This window comes from Vombatus ursinus, unplaced genomic scaffold (assembly GCF_900497805.2).
Source record: "Vombatus ursinus unplaced genomic scaffold, bare-nosed wombat genome assembly UNPS02014768.1, whole genome shotgun sequence".
In the NCBI taxonomy this organism is placed as follows: Eukaryota; Metazoa; Chordata; class Mammalia; order Diprotodontia; family Vombatidae; genus Vombatus; species Vombatus ursinus.
In genome coordinates, this window is record NW_020954546.1 from 25,908,119 (window position 1) to 25,927,271 (window position 19,153).

A 19,153-nucleotide genomic window follows, 5' to 3' on the forward strand; every position below is an offset into this window, starting at 1 on the left:
CTTTCTTTCTTTCTTTCTTTCTTTCTTTCTTTCTTTCTTTCTTTCTTCTCTTTCTTTCTTTTCAATTTAAAGAAGGCAGGGAAATGAAATTGTCTAAGATGATAAAAAAATGGAGTCAGTGTTGGTGAGGCTGTGGAAGGAGGGGTATACTGATACACTGTTGGTCAAGTTGTGAATTACATTCGCCATTCTGGAAAACAGTTTGGAATTGTACTAGGAAAGTCAGTAAGCTGTTCAAATCTTTGACCCAGCGATCCCACTTCTGAGCATGTAACCCACGGAGATCAATTATAGAAAGCAGGCTCTTTTATATGATAAAATATTTATGGCAACCCTTTTTGTGGTTGCAAAAAAAACAATCCACCCCAACAAAATGGGTTGTTGTTGTTCAGGCATATGGGGTTTTCTTGGCGTAGATACTGGAGTGCTTTGCCATTTCCTTCTCCAGCTCATTTGACAGATGAGGAAACTGAGGCAAACAGGGTTCAGTGACTTGCCCAGGATCACACAGCTAGTAAGTGTCTGCGGCTGGTTTTGACTCAGGTCTTCCTGACTCCAGGCTGGGTGCTCTATCCACTGGGCCTCTGGGCTGTGCCCAAACAAAATGGATGCCCATCAATTAAAGAAGGGCTGAACAAACTGCTATATAAGTGTGATAGACTATTGTCTAATGTAAGACATTCAGAGGAACAAGAGAATGATCGTATGAAAGTGATGCAGAGGGAGGAAAGTTGAAATGAGAATAATATACACAATAACATAAATGATAATGACACTTAAAAAAAAACCCAACAGCGGGATGCCAAGGAATTGTAATGAACCATCTTAGTCAGGAGAAGCTAATAAAGAAACGTGCCTTCTTCCCCTGAGTGGAGGTGGGTTCCTGTGGACGTGGAATGTGACGTACACTCTCGGACATGGTTGGTTGGCCTTGCTTTGTTACGAGACACTGGAGAATGAATCGTTTCATGAATTGTTTAGTGGTTTCTTTCTTTCAAGGGTCAGTTCATTGTGGGGAGGGGAGTGGGACTGAGACTGAGGGGAAATGATTGCTGTGTAAAAACTGTTCCTTCAAAAAAGGCAGGGAAATATGGGCTAGATTTTAGAAAGATTTTTCATCCAGAATGGGAATAAAAAAAGACACTCAGTGGAGGTCGGCTTCAAAGGTGTTGCCGTTTTATTTATGTACACTGCTTTTGGGGGTTTGGGTGCTGAAACGTGGGAATTACTTACGGACCTTGCAGTCCTCCCTTTCCCCTTTCTGAGTGCTGGATAAAAAAAGTCATTTTAGAATAATCCTCAAAGTGGCATAAGAAGGCCTGGTTTTCAGAGGCCAGCTGGTCTCTTTTATTCTCTCCTTCAACCCTAGGATAGCTGCAGGACAGGCGTTGTGGGTAACCCCATTTCACAGATTTGCATCCTGAGCGCTCACACGGAGGCTGGCTGGCCGCTTGTCCAGTCCAGGATGGTGTAGCTGTTCACACACGGGGCAGTGGATTGGATGGGTCACTGGTATCAGTGAGAGTCCAAGGACCCGAGTTTGAATTCCACTTTTGCTACTTATAACCTATGTGATCTCAGGGAATCACTTGACTTGTTTGGGTTTCAGTTTCCTCATCTGTAAAATGAGGGGGTTGTTCAGGAATTCTCAGGCCACCTAGATCTCTGAGTCTGCAGACTGTTAATGCCCCTTCCAGTCCTAAGGTTCTCTGCTTGGGTAACTTCTCTCTGGAGAGAGGAAGGAGGAAGCTAGGCTGCTTTCGTTTTTCTGTAAAGCCTTCAGCCGGGTCTCCTGGGATCTTGCCCGTGCCCCGCCCACCGGCGTCTCTCCTCCCTTAGAGCTGCCCCACATCTGCCTCTGGGTCAGAAGTGCCAGCTAGGCATGACTCTGGGGGCTGAATTCCCGAGTGATGGAGGGCGTCCCCTGCCTCTGTGGTTAGTGGGCCCGGGGTGCCTGCTGCGTTGTCCATTCAGAGGTGCGGTGCTGGCTGCAAGCCCACGAATGTCTCATTGAGCCAGACGTTCACATGATTTCCTCCGTCTGCCAGGCTTGGACCCGCCCTGCTCCTCATTCCTCTGCTTTCCAGTGGTTCTGTGTGTGTGTGTGTGTGTGTGTGTGTGTGTGCATGTACAGATCTGTGCTGGGTGTCGGTAATCCTGAGGCTGTGGCCCTGGGTCTCCCTGTGACACCGATGTCCTCTGGGGCCAAATTGATTGAATCGGAGGATAGCTATGTGTTATGTACAAATGTCCTTCTATTCTGGGTGGCTGGAGAGTGTCATTTCTACAGCTGTGATGCACAGGGGCTGATGACATGGGCCTGTGTGTATATATGTGTGTGTGTGTGTGTGTGAGCGCCCTGCCTGGGTCTCACTTGTCTGTGGCAGTTCCTTTGAGGGAGTGATCAGGGTGTGTGTGTGTGTGTGTGTGTGTGTGTGTGTGTGTGTGTGTGTATGTGCCCCTGGCCAGGGGGCTGATGGCCTGGAGTCTCACATTCCTTGCTATTTTTAGGGGCCATATCAGAGCAGCTGTCAGGGAGTGAGGGGGGGGTTCGGAAAGGCTGGCCCCTCGTCCATGCCCACGTCCCAGCTCTGCCTCCCTCCCCCCAGCCCCACCCCCCATGCTATACTGCCCCTCCCTTCGGTGCTGCCCCCAATGCTATCCGGTACCCACAGCACGGGGCTCTCACCCTGCTCACCCTTTCCAACCAGGGTAAGGCAGCAGCTCCCGGGCAGCCGGGAGGGGCCTGGGGGGGCAGGGGCGGGGCTGCAGCCAATGCTATTTTGAGCCTTTAACAGAGCAGACAGAGGAGACTCCGCTGCTCCGGGCTGGGCCATGAGGGTGAGTATTCCATGGGCCCCCCACCCCCCAAAACTCCCGCCTCCCTTGGGTACCCACCTGCTTCTCCTCCTGGGCAGTTTAGCTTCTCCCCTCTCGTCCCGGTCTGTCCTAGGGGTTACTAGAAGCCATGAAGTTGACTACTGTCTCTGCCCTTCCTGGGGTGGGGCAGGAGGGTGGGCTGGGACCTCCCTGTCTTCACCCTCCTAGGCAAGAGAAGGGGTTGAACTGGGGTGGTCTGGCCCTGCCTGTGTCTCTGGGGCTTACCTCTGAGCTGGCTGGGAGCCTTAGGAGAATGCTGAGACCTGGAGGAGAGCTGGGAGGAAAGACTGAGCTTCCCCCATCCCAGCTGCCTTGGGACCCGCCCAGGCCCCTGACCCTACTTGCCTGTGAAGCTCGAATCCCCCTTCTCAAATCCTGATCCTTGGAAAGCCTCTGATCCTCCAGCTTAGGTCTCTTCCAGTGAAGCTCTTTGAGATGCCTCTGTCCCACACTGTGATAACACTGTGCCAGCACACCCATTGATGGGGGAGAGTGGAGGGCTCCGACCAAAGAACAGGGGGCATCCCAGGAGCAGAAGAGCCCCGCGGTTGCCAACCTAATCGCCAACTGTTTGGGGGTGGAGGCAAAGGACTGAAAGGGACCGATCTTTTTGACAGTGAGAAGATTGTAGCTAAGATATTTCCAGATGATGATTAGAACCTAGAATCAGAAAGACCCGAGTTCAAATCCTGCTTCTCATTCTTAGTGATTCTGGGCAAGTCATTTACCTTCTCCAGGCCTCAGTCTGTAAATGGATTAGCTGGCCTAAGGCCCCTTCCTGCTCTGGAGTTATGATCCTATGACCCTGTTATCCCCAGGGGTGTTCTTTACTAGAAGGGGTCAAAGAGACAGCATGGGGGTGGGGGTGGGGGGAACTGCCCTTGGTGATAGTGGGTAGGTCTCCTTTGTAATGGGAATGAATCTTCCAAAGAATCAATCCTTTGAAAAATGAGGCTGAGTCTGAGGTACCTTTCCTTAACTTCCATTCTCCTAATCCTCTGGCCAACAGAGACTGGCCCCAAAAGGCTGGGGACTGAGACGTGTGTGTGTGTGTGTGTGTGTGTGTGTGTGTGTGTGTGTGTGTGTTTGAGAGACAGAGACAGAGACAGAGAGAGAGAGAGAGAGAGGGAGAGAGAGACAGAGAGAGAGAGAGAGGGAGAGAAAGACAGACAGAGACAGAGAGAGAGAGACGGAGAAAGACAGAGAGGGAGAGGGAGAGAGAGACAGAGAGAGAGAGGGAGAGAGACAGAGATAGAGAGGGAGAGACAGAGAGAGAGAGAGGGAGAGAAAGACAGAGACAGAGAGAGAGACAGAGAAAGACAGAGGGATAGAGCGAGAGGGAGAGAGAGACAGAGAAAGACAGAGAGAGAGAGGGAGAGAGACAGAGACACAGAGAGAGAGATAGAGAGAGAGAGGGAGAGAGACAGAGATAGAGAGGGAGAGACAGAGAGAGAGAGACAGAGAAAGAAAGAGAGAGAGAGGGAGGGAGAGAGATAGAGAGAGAGAGGGAGAGAGGGAGAGGGGACCTCGCTGTTCTTGGAGGGGGCCTGGGCAGAGCCGGTGGCTGCTGATGGGGACTGGAGGGTGCGTGGGGCTGGGCGGGGATCCCAGCCTAAAGCTGGCTCCACTGTTTTGCTGGAGGCAGAAGCCTGGCCCCTTTTACCACTGCAGCAGCAGCAGCAGGAAGCCGGGCCAACGCACCTGCTTCCGTGAGGCCAGCCCGGCAGGGACGGCTGCTTGGGCCTCTGCTGTTTTCTGTTCTTCGGTGGGTTGGGGGCGGGGAGGGCGCTCTGACAGGGAATACTGTTCTACCCAGAGAGGACTGAAGGGACCGTAGTGTGCTTGCCAATTCCTTTTCCCCTTCCTTCCTTGGCCCACAGTATGGTTTCCCAGCCCTTTTCCCCTTCCCACCCCTCTCTGAGAAGCTCTAAAATGCTTCCTTTCAGGTGTCGGGCCAAGGGGCAGCTTGCCTCCCAACTCCTTCCTTTAGGGTTAGCTGTGTTCCCTTGACCTGACAGCTGATGAACCGAAAAAAGCCATCCCAGAGAGCTGAGGCAGATCAAGAAAGTGACGGTTATAGCCCCCCCCCAAGCTGGTTTCCTGCTTTTGAACTTGGCATTTGTAGTATCTGCTCAGTCCTCCCTTCTCTCCCTCTCAGTCCCCACATTCTCTGGAAAAATTTTTTTAAAAAATCACCATGTACAGGGCAGGCTAACCAGAAGCCCTTGCAGAATGAGATTGCCCCGTGGCCGGAGCAGAGCAGGGCACCGACTCATGTCGGGGTGATCAGTGGGGAGTGGTGAGATATGGGAGGAGGGGGAAGTGGGGAGAAGTTCTGCTATGCCCTCACCCCAAGTTAGGATGGGGGGCTGCATGGGACTGATATGCCAGGTACAAGACAGATGTTCTTCCTTGGGTTCCATTGCTCAAGCTGCATGGGCAGGCAATAGGAAATCAGAGAGGAGATGGGCCACCCTCTGCCTTCCTTCACACTAGAAAGATGGGGGAGGTGGGATGTCTAAAGAGGCTAGATAAGAGTTCTGGTCCCAGAGATTGTGCCTGTGTCCCAGGCTTTCCCTTTTAGGGCTATAGAGGTCTTCAGGTCCCAGGAGGCCCCAGAATGTGTCCATCTGGCATGGTCAGTCATTCACCAGAGCTGGATGGAGCCGATGGACTGCCTGGTGTCAGGAATGACCCTTCAGGAGACCCCTCTCTAAGTGGTCCAAGATAGGAGAACTTAAGGAAGATGGGCACTGCCAGCCATTTCAGAGTAAAGGCCTGGAATCACTGCAGTAGAGAAAAGCATTTTTTACTGTAAGGAAAACCTCAGACTCTTCTCCCAAGGAATGGTTTTTCCATATGGCCCATCCACAAATGGGCCCCACAGTAAGCAGGCAGGAAAATTTAATACAGCCTTGTATATATATTTGTATGAACTGAGGCAGAATGAAGAGAGCAGGACCAGTTAAACATTGTACACAGCCACAGCAGCGTTCTAAAGACAAACAGCCTTGAATGACTTAGGAATTCTAATTAACTCAATAAGGGAGGACAGCTCCAGAGGACTCAGGATGATAGCGACCCAGTGGCCTCAGGGTACACATGGAGACTCATTTTAGATGTGGCCAATGAGAAAATTGGTTTTGCTTGACTACATGTTTGTAACAGATTGTTTTTCTTGGTGGAGGACAAGGGGAGGTGGGAGGGAGAGAAAGCAGATCTTTGTGAAAATATAAAATTTGTTGGAACCTAAAGTTTTAAAATCACATGTTTAAAAAAAATGTTTTCACATGCAACTGGGAAATAAGAAATACAGGAAATGAGGTACAAAAATCTATCCTGCCCTGCAGGAAAATAGAAGGGGAAGGGGTTAAGAGAAGGGGGGAGAGATAGAAGGGAAGGCAGACTTGGGGAAGGGGTATTCAGAATGCATGCCGTCTTGGGGTGGGGGGAGGGGCAAGATGGGGTGAAAATTTGGAACACAAAATCTTATGGAAGTAAATGTTGAAAACTAAAAATAAATAAATTTATTAATAAAAAAATAACATTAGTAAAAAATATAAAATTTGATATGATTTGTATCATCATATTATGTTATATATTATTATATATTGATATAATTTGTATTTATATGTAATTTTTAGAAATATATAAATCATAATAATATAAACATATATATAATATATGATAAAATCTATATATAATTTATATGTATATATAAATAAGATATACTTATCTATTCTATATATAATTTATATGTATATATAAATAAGATATACTTATCTATTATATATATAAAACAGATAGATAAGATATGCTTATCTATTATATATATAACATATGAAATTTTGTTTTTTAAAAGTCATTGGTATAGTGAATAGGGCACTGGATTTGGAGTCAAAAAGACCTGGGTTGAATTCCACCTTAGACATTAACTGTGTGACCCTGGGCAAGTCGCTTAATTTCTCTGAATCTTAGTTTCCTTCTCTGTAAAAATGTGGAATTTGGTCTTAGATGACCTCTGTGGCCCCTTCCAGCTCTAAATCTATGATCTTATAATTGTATAATTATCAACTCAGTAAAAGGACTTTTAAAAGAAGTCTGAGTTTTTTTTTTTTAACTCAAAATTTTAACTTTTAAATTTCATTGCCTTAGATCCTAGACTTTTCACTTGGATGGAATATCTTCTGTCCAGCCCTTTGTAGACGGGCCAGTCTGTGCAGATGGAGTCAAACATCCCGGGCAGAGTGACTGAATAACCTCTTGTCATATAGGTTGCCCAGAGAGATTTTTTGTTTCTGTTTTTATATCTCTAGTACCTAGTCCAGTGTTTTGCACAGGTCGGAACTGTGATTTCACTGGTGAAGGGAAACTCCCTCCCCAATGTGTCCCTACATCTTCTCTATTTAAAGTTGAAGAGTTGCCTAGAGCCCAGCGAGGGTGAGTGACCTGTCCAGAGTCAATCACACAGCCAGGATGTGGGGTGGAACCCAGGTTTCCTTGATTCTGTATATGACACCACGGCTCCTCTCTGCCTTTCACATAGTCGGCACTCAGTAAAAGCTCACTGAATTTGTGCGAGGCAAGAGTGCAAACGTCTGGTGTTGCTTGTGCGCTGTCCTGGGTCCCCTTCCCTTTTTGAGTACAAGCAGCTTTTGGTTTCTTATTGAGTAATGTTGGCCCCAGAGGACGGAGGTGCAGTGGGAGGCAAACTCACTTCCTAACCCTGAGAGCTGGCCCACGGTGCAGTGGGCTGTGTAGGGTAGAGGTAGAGTTCTTCCTCCTTGGAGGTCTGGATAACCATTCCCTAGAGCCATTTCAATGGGAATCCAAGTAGGGTTTGGACTAAACTGTGGCTGAAGTCCTCTCCAACCCTGAAATTCTGTAATTAACTGACAATTCTACAATAGTAGAAGGAGCTGGAGACGGAGAACTGAGACAGCTGCATTTGGAGTCAGGGAATGTGGGTTCAAATTCTGATTCTGCTATTTTGCTACTTTTGTGATTTGGGATAAATGATTTCATCTCCCTGGGCCTCCGCTTTCTCACCTCTAGAAGGAGGGGGTTGGGCGAGATGACTACTGCGGCCCTTCCCAGTTCCACATCTAGGATTCTAGATGTCACTTTGTCTCTCTGGGCCTCAGTTTCCTTCTCTTTAAGATGAAGGAATTGAACTAGCCTCTGAGGTCCCCTCTGACTCTAGATCTGAGACCCTTTGACCCGGGTTTTAGTCTCAGTTCTGACACTTACTAGCTGAGTGACTGTGGGCCGTTTCACTTCGTCTTTCTGAGCCTCAGTTTCCTCATCTGTAAATTGAGAATATTTGCACTAGCTACTACAGAGGGCTATGGTGAAGAGAGCACAGTTAGTTCTACTGTAACTTGTGTTTTGAAAATTCAAGATTTTTTTCCAGCATGAATGATGAATGAGGGAACATTCTGAGCCTGTCTTGGATTTTGAGTTTGCTTCTTTGAGATTTCTTCCAAGGGAAACATCAAGAATGCAGAAAACTTCCCCACTTCTCGGTGACCCACCAGATTCCCACTTTTTTTTTTTAAAGCAATCAGGGTTAAATGACTTGCCCAAGGTCACACAGCTAGTAAGTGTCAAGTGTCTGAGGCCGGATTTGAACTCAGGGCCTCATGACTCCAAGACCAGAGGTCAAATCAAAGGGCCACTTTTGTTGTCTGCCTTCGGGTGCAGTGGGAACTGTGGGCGGAGGATGGAGGAGGGCAGCTTCTCCCTCAGCTCTTAGGCCTTGGCCTACCCATCGGGCTTGTGCAGGTGGAGCAGTGGCAGATGTGGCCACCATTTATAATCCTATTTATGTATTTCTTAACCATTTAATCAACAGGTATCAATTGGTGCTTCTGTTTTTATTAGACTCCTTTTTTTTTTTTTTGGTGGCACCAAGGAAGTTTTTGAATGTTGTGCCCCTACCCCCATTTCCTCTGTCAGCTTTGTGGTTTTTATTGCAAGATTTTGCAGAGTGAGGTGCTCTTTGGGAATGGGTATGTCACTTTATAGCAGAACTGACTGTACCTTGTCAATCTTAGGGAGCTATTGAAGACATGTGGCTAGAGTGTTGGAGGTGGAATCAGGAAGTCTAAGGTTCCAATCCAGCCTCTGTGCACTTACTAGCAGTGGGATGGTGAGCAACCAATCAGTAAACATTTTTTTTTCATTTATCCATTCCTTTATTGAACAGAAAGAAATACATAAATTGGATACTTCTGCTTCTAAACCAAAAAAAAAACCCAGTTAAGGGTTTTTTTTTTAGTTTTCATCTTTTCTCTTTTTTATTTTTAATTAATTTATTTTGATTTAACAATAATTACTTCCAAAAGCTTTTGAGTTTAAAATTTTTCTCCCCCTCCCTCCCCAAGACGGCACACAATCTGATATAGGCTATACATATACATTCCTGTTAAACATATTTTCACATTAGTCATGTCGTAAGTAAGAATTAGAACCAATAGGAGGAACCACCAGAAAGAGGAAACAAAACACAACAGAAGAAAAAAAATAGCAAATAGTATGCTTCAATCTGCATTCTAACTCCATAGTTCTTTCTTTGGATGTGGATAGCATTTTCCATCAGGAGGTCTTTGGAGATGTCTTAGATCCTTGTATTGCCGGGAAGGGTTAAGTTTATCAATATTAGTCATCACACAACGTGGCTGTTATTGTGTACAACGTTCTCTTGGTTCTGCTCACTTCACTCAGCATCAGACCATACAAGTTTTTCCAGGTTTTTCTAAAGTCTGCCTGTTCATCATTTCTTATAGCACAATAGTATTCTAACACATTCATATACTACAAGGTGTTCAGCCATTCCCCAATTGATGGGCATCCTCTCCATTTCCAATCTTTGCCATCACAAAAAGAGCTGCTATAAATGTTTTTGTACATGTAGGTGGGTCCTTTTCCCATTTGCATGATCTCTTTGGGATATAGCCCTAGAAGTGCTATTGCTGGGTCAAAGGGTATGCAACTTTTTTAGCCCTTTGCGCATAGTTCCAAATTGCTCTCCAAAATGGTTGGATCATTTCACAACTCCACCAACAATGCATTAGTATTCCAATTTCCCCACATCTTCTCCAGCATTTATCATTTTCTTGTTTTGTCATCTTGGCCAATCTGATAGGTGTGATGTGGTACCTCAGAGTTGCCTTGATTTGTATTTCTCTAATCAATAGCTACTTAGAGCATTTTTTCATATGACTATAGATGGCTTTAATTTCTTCATCTGAGAACTGCCTGTTCATATCCTTTGACCATTTATCAATTGGGGACAGTAAACATTTATTAAGCACCTGCTGTGTGGTAGGCACTGTGCTAAGTGCTAGGGATACAAAAAGTGGCAAAAGACAGCCCCTGCCCTCAAGGAGCTTACAGTCTAATGGGGGAGACAACATGCAAACAAAAAGAAAAAGCAAGCTCTGTACAGGATAAATAGGACATAATTAGAGGAAAGGCATGAGAATTAAGAGGGGCTGGGGAAGGCTGCCTGTAGGAGACAGGATTTTTATTGGTACCTAAAGGAAGCCAGGGAAGGCAGCGATAGGCAGAGATGAGGAGGAAGAGCGTTCTAGGCACAGGGGACAGCCAGAGAAAGTGCAAGGTCTTGTTCATGGCGCAGCCAGGAGGCCAGCGTCACAGGACTGAAGAGTGTGTGGTGGGGAGTAAGGTCTAAGAAGACTGGAAAGGTAGGAGGGGCTAGGTTAGGAAGGGCTTTGAATGCCAAGTGGAGCATTTCATATTTGATCCTGGAGATGATAGGGAGCCCCTGGAGTTTGTTGGGAGGGGGGGTGACATGGTTGGACCTGCGCTTTAGGAAAATCACTTTAAAGACTGAATGGAGAATGTAGGGAGGGAGAGGCTTGACCGGCAGACCCATCAGCAGGCTAGTGCACTAGTTGACTCAAGTGTGAGGGATGAGGGCCTGCAGCACAGCAGTGGCAGTATCAGAGTCTCTGAATTTTTCTAAGCCTCAGTTTCTCCACCTGAAAGACTCGGTAGTTGAACTAGATGACCATTAAGTTCCCTTCCAGCTCTAAATCTGTGATCCTATGACCTGTTTGGTCCTCAGTTTTCTCCTCTGTAAAATTAGGGAATTAGGCTAAATGACTTCTAAAGTCCCTACCAGACTGATCCTGAGATCTCTCCGGGTCTCAGTTTCCTCATCTGTAAAAAGAAGAGTTTGGAGGTAAGATCCCTTCCAGCTCTGTGAGCCCCGCAGGTGTGGCTGGAAGAGAAGACTCAGTCTCTGTGAAGATGCCCACTGTCTCTTTCCCTGCCATGAGTCAGGTGGCTGCTCCTATCCCAGCCTGGTGTGTCCCTTCTAGTGACATCTTGGGCCTGGTTTCTCCTTGGACTTTGGGACTCTTGCCATCCCCTTCGACTCGTTTCTTTTTTGACTTTGTTGCCCACAGCATCCACCCCGGCAGGGCCCGGCCTCCAGGACGACCGCCTCCTAAACTCGGACCCCCCTGAACCCTGACGTCCCCTCTGTTTCCTCTCTTCCTCTATCTGGTCCTGGGGAGCGCGCATCCCCGGGCCTTCTCCATGCCAGCAGGGCCATGGCCTTTTCTTCGAGATTTGCCTTCTGGGAGCAAAAGGGAAGTCTTGTTTCACATCTCTCTTGTCTGTCCCCCCGGCCTGTGTGCTTGTAGGGGTTCAGCCAGGGGCGGGTGGGAAAGCTGGCAGGGGACTTTGCTCGTGAACCCCCCCCATGCCCTTCACTCGTACACTTCCCCGGGCAACGCTGAGCCACCGGCGACCTTTTAGCTTCCTAGAGGGCTCCCCATGTTTGTGCCTGCTCTTCTGCTGCCACCGCAGGGGACTGGATGGCGAAGGGGATACACTGATGTGGCTGTAAGCTCAGGTTACCCACTGAGAGCTCTGTCTGTGGCCTGGGACTGCAGATCCCGAGGTCCAACTGGCTTCATTTGGCTTACTGGGGGAGGAGGGGAAAGCAGAGAAGGCATCTTGGTCTGGCTAATCCAGAGCCATGAGGAGGAGCTGGGCCTGGCAGGCGGCCTGGGTCCGAGGGTGACTCAGTCGCCATGCCTTTGTGTGCACTCACAGCTCCAGGATGGGCCTATGACCCAACCGCAGAGGACTGGGGGGAGAGTGAGTCAGTCCGAGGCTAAATCCGGGGACTGAGCTGTGATCCCAAGACACTTTAGGGGAGGCAGAAGTGTCTCCCCGCTTCCCAGTGGGATCCAATTCTGGGTGGGGGTTTGGAGCTGCCTGGAGGGAGGATAGAGCTAGAGCCATTTAAAGACCGCATGGACCGGAGGCCGGGCGGGTCCCTGGACCTGAGCTTACAACGGCTTCTGTACGTGTATGTTTGTGCTGGGAGTGGGGATTGGAGGGTTGCATTTACTGTCCTTCTGTCCTGTGTGTTGGGGGAAGAGGCACATGCAGTGAGCTTGATGTGGGGGGAAGAGGGTGCCATGGGAATCCAGAGGGTGGAGGGAGCAGTGAGGCAGCCTTTGGCTTCATTTAGATGTCCTTTGCTCCCCATACCCTCCTCTCCCCTCCTCGCCAATCCTGTGACCCATCCCCATTCTAAACTGGTGGGTTTTCCTTTTTGAAATCATTGTTCTGCTTGGCCCAGGGAAATGTGGCCTTGCTTTGAAGCTTCATGCAAAACTTTGAAAGTCTGGGGAACCTGGGCTGCCACGGGAAGGAGGCAGCAGTGGGTGGCGGGGTGGCCAGTGCCCTGGGCCAGTCCTATTGTCCTGTGCTTAAAATTAGCCCCTGGTTAAAAAAGCCCAGAGAGGTTTCTCCTCGGGGGTAATTAAGGTCATCCTAGAAACATTTCCAAGTTCTCTTTCTCTTCGTGAGCAGTCCACATTTTCTCAGAGGAGGGATGTCCTCCCTTTGGCCTTCTTTCTTATGCCCTGTCTCCCCTTGCCCCCAAGAAAGACATTATCTTAGGGAGACATGCTTTCCAGCCTGCAGGGAGATGGGATGGGGACAGCTGGACCCCCTTCTTTTTTAGGGCTGATCAGGAGTGATATCATGTGAACCCAGTGATACTATGACATTTGGCAGGGGGGAAGAAGTTTCTCCCCATTTCTCAGTGGGATGAGAAAAATGAGGGGTCTTCTAAAGGGAGAAAAGAAAGGAGTTTGTTTGGCTGGGCTGCTTTGGGAGGGAGAGAGATGATGTTTTGGGGGAGGAGAAAGAGGATAGAAAGGTGGGGTCTATTCTGATTTCAATCTTGAAGCTAAAAAGTAAGGAGCCCTTTTGGGCTACCACATTTCCTGCCATCTCCCCCTAACTCCCCTATTTTCCTGTCTACTGTATGTCTTCAGTGATAACCCTTCTAACCTTGGCCAGTTCATATGTCCCCAGCATCAACCTTGTAGGCCTAAGCATCTCCTGATACTAATGCCTCCCTCTGGCCCCCGGACTCGCTTTTCACAGCTGCATGGTTGACAGTTTTGTGGGTTTGGGGATGGAGAGCAGTGGGGAAAAGCGTCTGGCCTCCAAAATATCCCCCTCGGTGTGATTTCCTGCCTCTAACCAGAGCTGGGGTGAGAAGGCTCCATCCAAGCTGGGGCTGCCTATCCCAGGGAACAAGCAAGTTCTCGGTCAATCCAGGATGACATAGGAACAGGTTGGAGCCATTTAAATTTCTGAATCCTGGGTCTACACAGCAGAAATAACACCATCTTGGTGTTATTCCTCCTGCTAAATGACTGAATTGGAAGGTTGCGGCAGGAGGTGGGGCATAAATGTTAGGAGAAGGTGGCTCAGGCTACTTCCCTCTCTTCCAGGGGCAGTGCCAATGGTGAAATGTGGAGTGAATTGGCTTGATTCAAAGTGGATTAGCCCCAACCAGTGGTATTACTCTGACCACAGGGACTCGATATAGTTGCATTGAACCTGGCTTGCCACTTAAAGGGGAATATCGTGGCGATAGCTTGGAGTAGTGGATAGAGGGCTGGATTTGGTATTAGGAAGGCTTGGGTTCAAATTGTGACTCATACACTCACTATGTGACCCATAGCCTCAGTGTTCCTCAGTTTCCTCACCTGTAAAGTGAGGGGGTTGGATTCAGTGACCTCCAAGGTCCCTTCCAGCTCCAAGTCTCTTACAATTTCTCACCCTACAAAAGACCCCCTTTAGTTCTGAAACTGCCTTTAGATCCCAGAATTGGAAACTCCCTAATGACCATGGGCCTCCAATCCACCTCCTCTCAAGCCAGTATCCCCAGTGACAGGAAGAGCTCAGAGCTCCATCCTGCTGGGAGACTGGGGCCGGCCTGCATGCTTTTCCCCTCTCTTAGCTCAGGCCTCAGCCCCAATCCCTTGGTGACCCTCCCCTCTTTGCTCCCTTAGGTTAAAGATGAGGACAAGATTATTCCAAAGCTGAGCCCTCTTGGAAGAGAAGAGAGGGCTGTAAGTGTTCTGTGGGAGCGTGTGTGTGTGTGTGTGTGTGTGTGTGTGTGTGTGTGTGTGTCTGTCTGTCTGTCTGTCTGAGTGGGTCAGAGTGGGAACCCTCTGGAGTTCTGCACTAGCTTGAGGGGAGATCCACAGATTGCCAGGGGGCTACTGAATATCTTTCCTTCCTGAATCCAGTGAGATGATGGGTCAGCAAAGTGAAAGTCAGAGAACTGCTTCAGCAGAGCTGAAAAAAGACCGTTTTTCCCTGGGGGGAGCCTCTGTTTAGCTTTCCACCCTCCTCCTATGATCCCCACTTGGATGGAATGAAGGGGAGCACACTGAAAGGTTCAGATGGGCAGAGCCTTCTCTGGCCGGCTCCAGGGAGGAGAGGCGGGGCACACAGGGACTCCATGCAGCTGCCTTTAGGCAGGAATATGGCGGCAGAGAGGGAGATTGGGGCGTAGATCCATGGGGGGGCTGGGCTGAGGTTAGAGACAGGGGGTCGGGGGGACCTGGGGAGCCGGGAGGAGTGAAGACACAAGCTCATCCTTCATGGCCCAAGAAGATGAGTCTTCTCTCCCCCTCCCCCATCCCATCCCACAATTCCCTAGACATGGGATGGGGTCGTGTTTGAAAGAGAAAGTGTTCCCCTTCTGACTAAGCATCTTTGTGAATCAGGGCTTCAGTTGTCCGACTGGCAAAGTCATATATTTACCTCCGTTCAGGAGAGTTCAGGGCCACTAGGACTCTAGATGTGTATTTGTGGTGGTGGAGTTGGGGAGACAGAGGATAAATGGGAAGGAAACCTAGAAGGGCTTAGGATACACGAGGTTTTGACGCAGTTGGTGGGAAAACTTTAGGGCAAGCCTTGAGCGTCCTGGTTGGCATGCTGAGGGTAGACATCAAGCTTCCCCCCTTCCCCAGTGCCCACTCCATTGGCACTGATATGACCCAGGAGGCAAGACTGGGCCCAAGCTTGGCCGGGCACCCTCAGGGAAGTGAGGGCAATTCCTCCCATGGGAGGTGGGGGGGGGGTTGGGATCACCCATACGGGCAGCGAGCTGTCCTCAGTACTGCCTTCCTCCCCTCCTGTCCTGCCTGGCTCTTTGTGGCGGTAGACAGCTAGCTGCTTCCTGAGATCATTGTCCAAGAACCACCAAGGCCTGGGGAGGATCCTGGCAGAAGGTGTCTGGGCTTCTCCACAACTCCCAGGAATAGGGGGTGCAGATTGACCCCAGGCCTGCCGCAAGCGTGGGGTAGGGTCCTACTAGCCAAAGAAGAGGTAGAGAGTATCAACCCTAGGCCCTCTGGTGGCTTGGATCTACAGGGGTGCCAGCCCTGAGCCCCCTGAATCTGGCTTCTCAGTGAAGTCCTCTGGGGTTGGGGCTGGTGCTCCCCCTCCGGGTGCCAGGCTTCTCCAGGGTAGGGAGGGGATGGATTCGTCATGATGGGTCGACTTTACTGCAGGCTGACTGCTGGCCAGCTCTGCTGTTGCTCCCAGCATTCAGGAGAGGCAGCATCAGCAGGCTTGGGGGTGGGGGTGGGGGTGGGGTGATGAGCTTTGCCATCAGCTTGAGTGGTTAACCCGTAGGTAGGCGCGAGCTGGCTCCATACCTCTCGTCCCTGCCTCCCCGTCCTAGGCAGCCCAGTAACGTGATGCCTAAGGATCTGACGGAGGGAGGAGCTCAAGAGCTAAGCCAGAAACCAAACAGAGAACGGCACTTACTTAATGGACTCCTTGGACTGAGTTTTAGGGGTAGAAGTGGTGTCTGGGAGCTGGGAAAGCCATCAAAGAGGCAGGCAAGAAGAGGAGAGCTGGGAGAGAACCCTGGCTGGTCTGGGAGAGAGAAAGCACTCCCCTGACCCTTTCTCTCCTCCTGGGCACTGAGGTATGATCAGGACTTAGGTTTGATGTCAACCCAGAAGACTGGCATGGGATGGGGGGTGGAGGGGCCACACGCCCTGATGACTGAAGTAAGTGGGAAACCCAGGGTCAGGGTCTTTTCCTTCCCTGTCCTTGGTCCCCACTGAAGGGCTGGTGATGAGATGAGGATTTAGGAGAGAGGGAGGAGTGGGCAGGGCCTCAGGAGGGTTGGGATGAAGATGAGCTAGGATGGCAAGGAGTGGCAGGACAGCTAGAAGGAATAATCCTGAGTCTCGGCCAGGATGTCTTGCAGATTTCTTGCACCAAAGCCAGTAGATAGAGACTTGGGTTCTCAGGCAGATGTGCTGTGGCTAGGACTGGGAGGGAGGTGATGGTAGGGTGTGTGTGTGTTTGCGTGTGTGTGTGTGTGTGGCTATTTTTTGCGGGACCCGGTGGATGTTGGGGTGGGATGGTAGGGGAGACGCTGGGCCAGGTTGCCCTTACATTTCCCTTTGTGCATGGTGGGGCTGCTGCCTAAGGGCATTGCTCTGATGCCCCCTTCTCCCCATGTTCGTGAATGTAGCTAGAGGGCACCGCGAAGGACAGAGCCTCCCCCCTCAAAAGCCCAGTGCCCGTGGAGACCTGCCAGAGACCCAGCAGCCCTGCCCACGTGTTGAATGGTGACACCCCTATGCCTTCCATGAATGGCCTGGGGACGACCTCACCCGAGTCCCAAGGGGAGGAGCCCCAGGGAGGCTCCTGCAATCGGGTGGCAAAGGCTGTGAGGAAGGTGGTGAGCAAGGTGCTCCCCGGGGATGAGCCCGGAGGTGCCAGGGAGGCTCTGGCCAAAGGTGCCAGGCCTCCTGAACTCCCTGCCCATGGCAAGAAAGGGGGAAAGGTCCCTCAGGTTCCTCCTGCCCCCAGTCCTCCTCCCCTCCCACTCAAGGCTGAAGCAAAGAAGGAGCCGGCCAAGGATGAGATCTCGGTGGGCCTTCGGAGCCTGATGTCTCGAGGCAAGGGCAAAGAACATAAGCCACGGAACCGACCGGCCTCCGAGAAGGCAGGGGAGAGGCCCATAGGCCAGAAAGTGGGCCCGGCCAAGAAGCCAGACTCCCTGGCAGAGCCTGAATCTGTGAAAAAGCCGTGCTCCCCAACTCCGCCGAAGAAGGGTGCAGACACCGTCCCGGATGTTGTCCCCAACTCAGACCACACCCCAGCTGACCTTCCCCAGGTTCCGGCCTCTGGCATCCAGCAGGAGGTACTGCTCCCCCTAACTGGTGTGTCACTAACCTCTCTTGCCCACTGATGCTTCCACTGGCCTCCCCCAAGTAACAGTGCATGCTTGGGAGGGCGGGGCGCAGGGTGCTAGGCACCCTTCTGGTAAGAGGGGGGGCCAGTATCCCAGCACCAGGAACCTCTCCTTCCTGATAACTCAGCTCGGCTTCAGAGATCCAAACCTTTGTGACGCCCACTCCTGGAGGGCTTTCTTTGGGCCATGCAATGCCCCAGACACTCTCTGGCACCTCTTCCCTTGGAAAGAGAGCCTTAGGGTAGCATCATGCCTGGTGAAAGACCCCCAGGGAAAATGTTGCTCAGTTGGGAGCACTCTGGACCCTGAGTGGTTCCTGTCTCCCCATTAATACAATTTCTGTGTTTTAGCAAAACATAGGAAAGTGGGTGGGGGTTGAGGGAGGGAGGAAGGTGCTGGTGGGTGTCAAGGTGGGGACTGCCAACAGAGTCCTCCATTTGGCCCACCCCAGAGTTGGGGAGCCTTGTGACATTTCCACTCCCTCCCCCACCAAGTCCTCTAATTTGGGGGGGCAGCTTGATTTACTGTATACTGGGTTTCAGAACCCAGCTCAATCGTTTAACCTTTTGGTGCCTCAGTTTCCTCATCTGTAAAACAAAAGGTTGGACTCAGGGGCCTCTCAGATTCCTTCCAGCTCCACATCGATGCTCCTTTGATTGATAGAACGCCTGCGACCCCTCCACCACTCCCTCCGACCTGCTGGAAGGCTTCGCTGTGTGTCTGGGGCAGATGGAGTTGGGGGCAGCGTGTCATCATATTTGTGCTAAGCTGTTCAGGAGCAAAGGGTTCTGAACCATATTGTTCCCCTGGGGTCCAGAAGGCAGCTTGTGGGTGCTTGATGGGCCCGAGTTCAGGAACGTTGGTTTATTTCTCCAGATCAGTATAACTTAGCTAGCTAGCCACTCCCCCAGGGTTCCCTGGGGCTCCCAGGGCACAGCCTTGCCCTCAACATACCTGTGTGCTGTATGGGAAAAGCAGCTTGGCATAGGGGACCTCGAGTCAGGAAGACTTGGGTTCGGATTCCACTTCATACGCTCACTAGCTGTGGAAGTTACCGAACCTCCCTGGGCCTCCGTCTCTTCATCTCTAAAGTAAGAGGGGAATTGAACTGCACATGTGACCTTGGGCAAGTCACAACCTCCCCAGGCTCAGTGTCCTCATCTGGAAAATGAAGGAGTTAAACTAGTTCCTCACAACGGCCCTGTGAGGAAGGTGCTGGTATTCTCCCCATTTTGCAGATGAGGAAACCGAGGCTGAGGCTGTAAAGTGACACACGGCTAGGAAGGGTAGAAGCGGGGCCTTCTTGTTTCCCAGCTGCTGTACTGAGGTTCAGATGAGATGAGGGCTTTGCAAGCCTCAGAGCCCCACGTAAATGCTAGTTATTGTCGCCGCTGTTGGGGTTATGAGTTTTAGCTGGGCTCTGAGGCCCCTTCCATGTCTGCGTGACGTCCCTTTGGGCCAGATGGGTGGAAGGCCCCTTCTTGCTCCAACCCGATGGTCCTCGAATCCTTGCTTTTCCCCGTGATTTTCTAGTCGTGGCAGTGGCTGGCCCCACGTGGCCCCTCAGTTCTTCTCCCCAGATGGTCTAGATATTCCTGAGCTTGGCCTTTCTCCCCTGCCCCTTGTCCTCCTTATCCTTCCGTGTCATCGCAGGCCAGGGGCCTGGCCCAAGGTGACTCCCCCCTCCCAGGGTTAGGA

General features: G+C 50.5%; 1 protein-coding gene across 10 annotated transcripts in view; it reads left to right on the plus strand.

Moving 5' to 3' along the window:
- The window catches only part of MYO18A (myosin XVIIIA), a 158,616-nt gene that overhangs the window by 53,526 nt on the left and 85,937 nt on the right, over positions 1–19,153 (plus strand). Inside the window, exons 1-2 of one of the 10 annotated variants that reach the window (XM_027861957.1) lie at positions 14,238–14,297; positions 16,730–17,404. The exons of 8 other annotated variants lie outside the window; for them this stretch is intronic. In XM_027861957.1, coding sequence (XP_027717758.1) covers positions 16,838–17,404 — 567 coding nt within the window. In that variant the 5' untranslated portion in view covers positions 14,238–14,297; positions 16,730–16,837. Of the gene's footprint in view, positions 1–2,763; positions 2,842–14,237; positions 14,298–16,729; positions 17,405–19,153 lie in introns of those variants that run through there. One more of the 10 variants, XM_027861958.1, reaches the window with a different exon arrangement.